This window comes from Aethalodelphis obliquidens, unplaced genomic scaffold (assembly GCF_003676395.1).
Source record: "Aethalodelphis obliquidens isolate GAN/ISIS:26980383/991018 unplaced genomic scaffold, ASM367639v1 scaffold21, whole genome shotgun sequence".
NCBI classification, from domain to species: Eukaryota; Metazoa; Chordata; class Mammalia; order Artiodactyla; family Delphinidae; genus Aethalodelphis; species Aethalodelphis obliquidens.
Window position 1 is genome coordinate 15,062,972 of NW_020837965.1, and position 10,789 is coordinate 15,073,760.

General features: G+C 39.6%; 1 protein-coding gene across 4 annotated transcripts in view; it reads right to left on the reverse strand.

The window, feature by feature from the left end:
- Positions 1-10,789, reverse strand: part of NRDE2 (NRDE-2, necessary for RNA interference, domain containing) — a 46,738-nt gene that overhangs the window by 24,396 nt on the left and 11,553 nt on the right. For 3 of the 4 annotated variants that reach the window (XM_027120313.1, XM_027120311.1, XM_027120312.1), the window contains exons 2-4: positions 6,990-7,098; positions 5,752-5,985; positions 2,492-2,641 (exon numbers count right to left, since the gene is read on the reverse strand). Coding sequence is in view for 2 of the 4 variants with exons in the window: in XM_027120311.1 (XP_026976112.1) it covers positions 2,492-2,641; positions 5,752-5,985; positions 6,990-7,098 (493 nt within the window). In the remaining 2 variants the exon portion in view is untranslated. Of the gene's footprint in view, positions 1-2,491; positions 2,642-5,751; positions 5,986-6,989; positions 7,099-7,506; positions 7,601-10,789 lie in introns of those variants that run through there. The other variant, XM_027120315.1, reaches the window with a different exon arrangement.

Genomic DNA, 10,789 nt, shown 5'->3' on the forward strand with positions numbered 1-10,789 from the left:
CCGCAACGAAGAGTAGCCCCCGCTCGCCACAACTAGAGAAAGCCCACATGCAGCACTGAAGACCCAACGCAGCCAAAAATAACTAAATAAATAAATAGAAAAAAAATTAAATTATATATGTAAAGTCCTTAGCCATACAGTAAGGACTAGCTAAGTTTAAATTATTATTATTATTATTTCATACAACTTGGCTCCTAAACTTAAGCCAATTATTTCATTTGGTATATAGCCAAAGAAACAATAATCTCTTCCAAAAATGGAGAAAAAACTAGCTGAACTTCACTGACAGATAGTATACTAGTCCTACGGAATTTTCCAAAGGTAATTCTGACTTGTTATACACTCACTTTAGAAGCTGACCCTTGCTTACCACAATGCTCCAAAACACACCACATCACTGCTGGGATGCTCACACTCTTAGATCGCTTTCATGCTGAGCCAAACTTCCACTCACTGGTCCTGGTTCTGCTTCCCAAGTTACACAGGACATTGCCAACCCACCTTCCAAAACACAGTCCAACAAAGCCTACAAAACGACTACCATATCCCTGACAGGGGCCAAATACCCACAAGCCCTCACCTCATCCTCACACGATGGCCTTTAGCCAAGTGTCTGCTCACCTTCCTCTCAATGCTCTTGGTTTGTCAATATCCCTCTTAAAAAGTGTGAAAATTCAGTACCTGACACAGTATTCCCGCCATCCCCTGAGCAGCTCAGAGTGCCATGGGACCAACACCTCCTCAGACCTGGACACTAACAGTTGTACCGCTATTAATCTGGGCAAGACTTGCCTCACTTAAGTTTTAGTAATTTACTAGGAAATCACACCAATGCCCTAAGCCCTTTGTAGTAGTTTCTTTGCAGTTTAGATTAACAAAGTTGTCTTTAATTACTCTTCCTGAGCTCTGGGCCATTCATTAGCAGAGGCTCAAGAGCCACTCTCTGTTCATATTTTTTCCTTTTTTCAATCTATTACTAAATAAGAACTCTTTCTATTTGCAAACGAATTTCTAATTTCATAGCAAATATTTTTGATATTTGAGTGTAAGGCACAGCAGGCGTTACAATTCCCAATTTACAACTGAAGAAATGGAGGCTCAGAAAGGTTAAGGGACTTGCCTGGGATTACATTACTAGTCAACAGCAAAGTCAGAATGAGAACCAGAGTCTTCTGTTTCCCAGCCTAGAAAATGCCCTACCACCCAACCTGTCTCCTCTTTTTGTGGACAGTGGAAGAACATCTGAAGTCAGAGAAATACAGGTTTAAACCCCAACTCTCCTGCTTCCTGGTTGTATGACCTTGAGAAGGTACTTCATCTCTGAGATTCCTTTCCTCGTTGGTAAAATCAGAGTGCCCCCTCCTCACGGAGCAGCTGTGAGGGTCAGACAGGCTAGCATCAGTGAGAGAACACACACAGGATCATGCTACATACTTCATGCCAGGCCAGCATTTGCTGTGTATCCCCACATCTGCGGCATGAAAAACCGCACAGGACTTTAGGGAGCATTAAAATCATTCTAAAAATACACAAATACACTTTAAATATGATAGTCATTTACTCCCTGCCATGAGGTTTTAGTAGACAGTATGGAGATACAAATATGCGCCAAAAAAATAACTGCTATAAACTCATCATAGAGGAAATTTTAGTTGGAGTTGCTTATGTGGTGAGTTACAGTGTCAACAATGAGTGACAACATGACTAAAATGTGGAGGTGCAGCAAAGTAATGGGAACTAAAATTTACTTTAAAAAGTAATTAGCCCATGAAGAATGATAATGATCTTCAAGGCCTCCTCTTGGCCGTATATTCCATGATCTCTACCTTCAGTTTTCATTACCTATAAGCTGTTTGGGAATAGAGACTGTGTATTATTGTTCTTACAAAGTAGTAAGTGTCTAAAGAGTTTATTGAGGATTCCAATATTTTTGATTGACAGATTAGAGGAGAGAAGTTTAAACTCATTACTGAAGCAAATACCATCACCTATTTTTACGATTATCTGGTGACATCTGCATGCTGGAAGCAGTTTGAAAAGGTCATTACCATTTAATGTCATTTTTTAAAACGGCACGTGTGTGTTGCAGGGGGTGGACAAATAAAAGGCTTTTGTAACTTTAAAGAACGGCATATAGATTAGCCCAAATGGTTCACGGATAGTCACAATTATTTCAAGGTATTTTTCGGTTCATTCATTCTACAAATTTTCATTGAACACCTACTATGCCAACACACTATGCCAAGCACCATGGCTAAATAAGATTAATCTGACCTGGGTCCTGATCTCAAGGTTTGAAATTTTATTTTAGAATGTGAGATTACTCACCTTCTATTGTATATGCTTACACAACTTAACAGTGGATAAAAGTCAACAGAGTCGATGGGGGGCGGGGGGAGGCAAAGAGACACAGACAGTGCTGAGAGAGCACAGAGGAGAAGGAAGTTCCCTCCCAGCAGGGAAAACCAGGGAGCGCTACCACGATGGATACCTTGCTACATCTCCTCGGTAAAGAGACTTATACTCCCAGTTTGCAGGATCCGGCTTCTTATCTGTTCTGAAGGTTTCTCCCGTCAGAGTCTGAATGTCCTCAAGCCAAACAAAGTGACGTCCAATATCAGCAGTGGCATTATTTTCTTGACTGTGGGACAAAGGAAGGCAAACAAAAAAAGGGAAGAGGCACTTAGAAATCTCCCAGTTACATATCTCACGTTTCAGAAATGTGAAAGTTACACACTTCAAACTCCATACAGCATCAAGCACACCTAAGTACATAAAATGCGCACATGCCATAAAAATGGGAAGAGGACTCCTACTCTGGAGAAAGTTTTAAAATACAGAGCAAAAACTGTCAACACTAAGTGACCCTTTACCAAGAAATGAAGTCAACTTATCCCAGAAATACAAGTGAAGGATACAGCTGTTTTTTAAAAAAATAATTCATTTAAATGATTATAACTTGATTTTCAAGTATATTTATAAACAAGGTTTTTTCTAAAAAAAAAAGAGAGAGAAAGATAAGGCTGCCCTAACTTTGCCTAACTTTCTTGAAAGTGCTCAGATAATTTATTCCAATTAAAAACTTAACAACAACGGCAACAAAGCCACAGTTCTGAATGCTTCAGTCTTGCGTGCTACTTATGTATGGTCTAAGTCTCGTTTTTATAGTCTGGGCCCTGTGTAGGGTGTTTTGCCTATATGTCCGGACCTCTATCTAAAGGGCGGAGAGTCCACTATAAGACAAGACCCTTATTTATCCCTTTGAACCAATTTGTGACTTGGCAGACTTTCAGATACAAAGGGAACCAGTTCCCTAGGAGTCAAAGAAGAGGGAGGTTTTTTTCTGGCATCTAACATCTTTCTTCCTCTAAAGAAAATCAGTTCATAATGCTGCTGACACAAGAAGGTGCCAAAGTAGTCGAAACAGCCATTAAGTGTTGTTCCATCTTTGCTTTTTGGCTCTGCCCAGATAGAAATAAAGGTTCTAAAGGCTTCTAAATCATTCTTGGCTGGCAACACAAGGGAATGGTATTTCAGGGACACAAAGTAGCTACTCAATAAATATTTGTTGAATGATGCATCTCGGGTTAAAATACATGGTGATTTTTAACACATTCCCCTCCAGAACAACTGTGGAGGGTTTTCTGATGACAAAAACTGAAAGGGGCAGCAAAGGGAGAGAAAGAGAGCAGTGCACTCCAGAAAGAAATGGAAAGCCAGTGCGGAGAGGGGGCGGGAAGGGCCAGGCTGCCGACCACCCCTGGGGAGCAACAAGCCCTCATTCCTCCCCTACTGGGTACTGTGGTCAGGAAGCAGGCGGTGGTCTAGGCTGTGTAAGAGGAAGGATGCGCCTCCCCTTGAAGGTGAAGAAGAGCTCATCCTAGGAGACAAAGGTCAGTTATAAGCTGTGACCTCTGGGGAAGCTGTCCCTCGATCACCCTGAAATAGAGTCCCATATGGTATGCAACCCACCCCTCCCTCCAGGCCACTTTCCTGACATCACGGAAAGACTCTCACAACTCAGTAATATCTTACTCCCTGTCTGTACAGAAACAAACGATTCTTCCAGGTCACCGTCCCAGGAACAGACTGCAGAAGTGAGTAGTGAGAAAGTAAAAGACAAAGACAAGAACAATCCACTCTGATCTTAATGGGGATATTCTACAAAATATCAACAGACTTAAAAATGCTGTCTGGATCGTAAAACTATCAAGAAGCTGTAAAGATCACCTCTGATGTGGTTAAGCACAGGCTGAAAATAACTATCTTTCAAGTTCTTATGGTCGTTCCTGTACAGTTTCAGGAAATCCTTTAAAACTCATTTTCCTCAGCCATAAAAAAAGACAGTTAAAGATGAGTCTTCAGAACACACAGCAATTAATGTATTTTGCTTTGAAGACATACCAAAAAAGCAACAATATCAATGGTATATTCATCCATTCATTCATGTGACAAAAACGTACTTGAGCATTTACTCCACATCAGGCCCAGTGCCAACCGCTGGGGGGACTCAAAGGCAAGCAAGGTGGGGTGGTTCCCGCCACAGAAATTCAGCCAAGCTCGAAACCTTGCTGCTAGACTCCTTTATTCCTTCCTCCTCTAGGGTTACAGGGATAGCACCTGAGACACAGAGAAGGCTAAATAAATCTGGGTCCTCTGAGCCACAGAGGACTGCGGCATTCTCCAACACTGATCTGCTGACAAAAGGGTCCCGGAAGACTGCGGTGTCTGCCTCTCTGGAGACTACGGGCCGGATTCCAGACTCACTCTGACCAGAGCTCTCACGGACATCAATGGGACTTCTAAGCACACCACAAGAGCAAATAATCCCTGAAGAGTCGCAAAAGTCTTAACAGCACTAAATTTTTTCAAGTATGCCTTGGACAGGACTTAAATTTTCTCTCTTCTAGACCACACGAACAAAAAAAAGAAAAAAAGTTAAATGAGGAATAATAATTCAAGTAGTTTCACCACATAACCACCTGTCTCACGCATGGGAAAAGTGCCTCCCTATGTAAGAGGAAGTTAGATTAAGCAGAGAGGAAAAGCACCTGCTCTGGGGTCAACCTGTAGAACACCTGGAACACTATGCTCAGCGTAGACAGCAGAGCGAAACACGGGGAGAAAAAAGGCCCCCAAGGAAAGGAAATGCTGTGGTCACGAGCCATTCTATACCTTTAACACAGTGGTTCTAAACAAATGTGAAATAAGGACAAAAGCAATGATTATTTTTAAGTGCTATATTAACCTTAACCTGTGTGTGTGTGTGTGTGTGAGTGTGTGTGTGTGTGTGTGTGTGTGTGTTATGCACACAGGGGTTCTGATGTGAGTGACTGAAAGGAAGACATATCAAGAAAGAGAACGAAGACATTTTTCTTACTCGTTACAAAAGCGTGTAAAGCTAAGTAGTGACCTGGTTCACATGCCCTCTGTAAGGCACATCTGCCACCTTTCAGAAATCCTGTAGACTTTTTGTCTGAATCAGATTTGACACAATCATTACTGTGTCTAAATAATATTTCTCAAATAAAATCATGCTCCTATTTTCTTTTTAAATGAAAGTTTTCTTTTCTTATGTTGACCTAATGATAGAACTCTTTTCGGTTTTTTCCCACTTTACTGAGGTATTTATTGACTCCATTTTGATTGAGTGGCTAAACAGTCATTCAGATGTCTAACTTGTGGCAACGATCAAGGAAGAAAAAAATCAAGATTTGAAAAATCATAGGTATCTGAGAATAGAAAACCTACTTCGGTTTCTCTGATTCCTTTTTACTGCTTCTGATGCTTCTGGAAGATATGTCTTTTTCAGAATCAGTATATGACTCAGATCCACTGCTACTTGACTGCCCACGTTTTCTCTTGGTTTTCTTGTGGTGCTGATGCTTCCTTTTCTTCTTTTTCTCTTTCTTCTTCTTTCTGCTTGTTTGTTTGGGCTTTTTGTTAGTGTCACTTTCATCTGAAGGCTCTGAATTCAGAGGACTCCTGTTTGGGAAAAGCAACATTAGAATTATTTTCAAAAGAGAATTAGGGAAATAATATGTAAGTAAGTATGCAAATAAACAAATATGCAAAAGGAAATTCTATAAATGCCCACACAGACTTACTATGTGCCCATACATTATACAGTACCTTCCTGGATTGCAACTCACCTTAAAGATTTAAGAGTTGGACCTAAAATAACATCAGCCGAAGAAATTCTAATCTTTCTAAGATTTCTAAGCTTGTAAACCTATATTTTCATAGCTATATATTTTTAAATTAATCTACCAGTTATTTTATCAAATACAGTATTTTTTAATGCTATAAAAGGTTTATTTTCAGTCTTACATATTATGCCAGCATATCCTTAATGCCAAAAAAAAAAAGGTTTAACTCTGGTCCTTGTTTTTTAAAGTTATAACAAGATCTTCCTCATTACTCCCTCTCATGCATTAACTATTCTCAATTTCTAAAAGCTTCCTACACTTTTAGAGTACATCATATTAATGAGACCGTTTGGCCTATATTTGTGAGAGAGCTCATTTCTCAATCCAGTGATCTATAACAAAATTCTTTCAAAGCTGGGTACAGATGCGTGCCATTTTGCTTTCCCCAAAGTTTTCATGAGGTTTTATCCTATCCTTCTATTTTTGCATGCAACTTCTATCTTTATGCAACTAAAGAAATATCTGAATTACAATATTCTAAAGGTTACTAATGAGGTTAATAAAGTTACTTAAGAATCACAATGATGCCATTTCCCTTGTGGCCTAATTACTGGCAGTAACTGTGTCAGGTACTTGCCACTCCAATGGAAAGGGAAAAAAAAGGATAATCTGTTAAGAGTGAGATAAGGGAAAATAGTCAAAGATTACCTCATTACATCAGGTAAAAGGCAGAGTTTTACTTAACTCTTTTATCACAGGGTTTTCTATGGAGCATCATTCAAACTAAGCTATAGATGGTACACTGACAAAGACTAAAAATCCACCTATCAAAAAAACTACCTGGTCAGTAGCGACTCTTCAGAAACAAAGGCTGTGACCTCTTCAGTTTGTTGGCTCAGAGATGTTATGGTTCCAACACAAAAGCTTGGGTTGCTCAGCCAGTCTAATTCTGCACATGGGCAAAAAGGAGAAAAGATCAATGAAATTAGCTCAACAGGATTTCTAAAGCAGGAAATCCATCTTACCAGCTGACATGTTAATTCACAGCCAACGTCAGCCAGACATTTTGAACAGTCCACAGAAGCTGAAGGGAATCCATGAAATTGTTATTTCATAGGGCATGGGGCTTTAACACACTCTAAAATATTTAAAACTGAAATCCTCTTGTGATATCAGGCTGTAGCTTAAGCAAAAGCCATGTAATAAGCATGGCCTAAAATACAACAAGGCTTTACATATTCCATCCACACTCTAATGAGCATGAACGCTTCCAAAGCATTAGGTTTTAACGACCCCAAATTTGATTTAAACAATTCTGAAAAGTTAAAAAAAAATCAAATCATGCATAGAAACCCACCAGGCTTAACATTATTCCAGAAGATTCAGATATTTTTCTTTAAAAAAAATACCAATGTTCTTAGTATAGTAACTTAACATAAGCTTTTCCTTATAACAGTACTCTGTGAAAATAAAAACTGAAGGTGTCAACTTTTTAAATTAATGCTAAAATTATATAAGATGTTAATAATGATTATCTCTGGACAGTGAGGTTAAATGTCCCAAATTTTTCTTCTCTCTGCTTATCCATTAATTTCTAACTCTTCTATGATGAACTATTTCTAAATTACTTATTTTCTAACTTTTAGGAGTCTTGGCTGTGAAGGAAAGAAAAAGAATGGTGGCAGCAAGGGGGCCCACGGTGGTGTGTGTATTTTGTCCTGCTTTGTTTTAGGATGGGAGGCCACAGCATAATCACATGCTCAGGAGAAAGGACCCACGAAATGGTTGAAGTTAGAAGAGAGAAGGGTTAATTACATTTTTTAACAGTTGTACTGGGATATAGATTATATACAAGGTTCACCCATTTAAAGTGGACAAGTCAGTGGTTTTTAGTATATTTAGAATTGTGCAACTGCCACTGTAAGATAATTTTAGAACATTTTCATCATCCCCAAAAGAAACCCCACACCTATTAGCAGCAACTCCCCATCACCCACCTCCTGCCCTCCGACTCCCACAACCAGCCCTAGGCAACCACGAATCTACTTTCTCTCTCCATAGATCTGCCTATTTTGGACATTTAATATAAACAAGATCATACAAGGTATGGTCTTTTGTAACTGGCTTCTTTTGCTTGGCATAATGTTTTCAAGGTTCATCCATGCTGTATCATGTATCAGTACTCCATTCGTTTTTATTGCTGAATAATAATTCCATTTTATGGCTATACCACATTTTATCCTTACAGTTGAGGGATACTTGGGTTGCTTCCACTTTTGGCTATTATAAATAATGTTGCTATGAACATCCAGGTACAAGTTTTTATATGGACATATGTTTTCAGTTATCTTGGGCAGATATCTAGGAGCAGAATTGCTGGGTCATATGGTAACTCATGTTCAGCATTTTGAGGAACTGTCAGATTGTTTTCCTAACTGGCTGCACCATTTTATACTCCCATTAACAAGGTATGAGGATTCCAATTTCTCCACATCACTGCCAGCTTGTTACTCTCTGTCTTTTAGATTACAGTCATCCTACTGGGTATGCTGTTTTCTCACTGTGGTTATGATTTCCATTTCCCAGGTGACTAACGATGTGGAGAATCTTTTCATGTGTTTGTTTGCTGGTCCTTCATATTTCAATAGAAATAGTTATTCAAATCTTTTCCCCATTTTTTAACTGGGTTGTCTTTTTATTATTGAGTTGTAAGAGTTCTTTATGTATTCTGTATTCTAGTCCCTGGTGGTAACTGCATCTTAGTGAAGAGGGGATATCGGAATGTATGCTCCATGATACAGTACCTTATTTTATTCACTGCTGTATCCCTAGCACTGAGAGCAATGCCTGGCATACATCAGTAGGAGTTTAATAAATATTTGTGGAAAAGAGGGGATGAAGGAAGGAAGGAAAGTTCCTAAAGAGAAAAGGTACATTGAAAAGCAGAGGAAAAAGGGAAAGAAGAGAGGGAATCTAGCTTATGAAGGGCTTTACTGTAGGTCAAGCAACAGGTTAAGCACTTAATTTACATCTTTTAATCCTCACAACAACCCTCTATAGGAGGTACTACAATCTTCATTGTACAGAAGAGGAAACTAAGGCTCAAAGGGATCAAGTAATTTTTAAGGTCATACTTAATAAGAGTTAAAAGAATTCTTCATGCAGTCTTTCTTCTATTGTCTCCTTTTTCCTTCTGTGGGGTTCCCTTCCCTTGGGCCTAATTCCTGGCAAGAGGTATGTGAAAATAGTTCCTGTTGCTCACTGAGGTCACAATTATTTTCACAATAATTGGATTCTATCATGAGCAAAGGAAAAGTGGGAAAAAATGGAACAAACAATATGCAAGGAGAGATGCTCTCAAAGAAGTCCATTATATTTTTACATAAATATCTGGATAGTGAGGAGAGCTTGGAGGAAACGTAAAGAAATAGATACGTTAAAACAACAAAGTGTGTAGCTCTCCAAAGTCCTTCAGAAGGTACAAAAAAAGCTTTTAAAGGATGCATTTAAGGCTTTGCCATATGCGACCACTGTGGGGAGAGAAAAAAAGTAGTTTATAAAGAACTAAAACTCTTGGGTTTTGAACTCAGATCATCACTGACCCTCTGAGTGACCTTCATCTCAATCAAATGACCTTTTATAGGAACAAAACGTATTTTTACCTGATAAGAAGTTGCTGCTGCTTTTTGGGGGGTGGAAGGAGGGAGGCTATCATATTAGCAGTAACCATGTGTGGAATATTAAAGTAATAATCATTGGGTGTTAGGCCTAGAAAAATTTGGGAGATCACCTAGTCCACAGATTTTCAAACCTTCTTAGCCAAGGAACTCACTGTTCAAGCACAATCTTTCAGAGAAGTTCAAAATGCAGAACAGAAAAAGCAGGATGCCCTTGTTGGGGGCTCACAGGGAGGGAGCAGGTCCACAAAGGCTCACTGGAGCACAGCCTGGATACCCTTCCCTCATTTACAGATCAACAGCCAGAGGCTCAAAGAAGTTAAGTCACACACATCTGAACCTGGATCTGGGATCCTCCACCCAGCCCTCTCTAACCATGCCATGGTGCTAACTCTTCACCGCCTCAGCTAAGGAGTTGCTTTTCCTAAGTCTCCCCGCAATCGGTACAGGGGACTACGACAGCAATTTTCACATTGTAATCTCATTATCTGCATGTCAAGTCTTCCCATCATATTCTAAGCCAAAGGCCAACAACTCAAATCCTTACAGGGACCAGATGAGTAATGATTACTATGACACTATCGAGAGTGACAACAGAAAAAAAGAAAACGACAAAAATATTCTTCCAGCCAAACAAATATACCAACTGGTTTACAACTCATGCATCCAAGTTTCCAGCTTGCCTCCACTCCCACTCCCTTCTTCCCAAACCAAAAGAAGCATGAGGGCAGGAGCCATGACTATTCACTCCTGTATTCCCAACTCCTAGCACAGTGCCTTGGTACAAAGTAACTGGAGTCAATAAATATTTGTTGAATAAGTAAAGTGAATGAGCATCTGAATCATATCTCTGCATCCCTGTACCCCCAGCACCTAATTTACAGAACTGAAAAAATTTGATTGTTAAAAGCATGCCATTGGGGCTTCCCTGGTGGCACAGTGGTTGAGAGTCCGCCTGCCGAT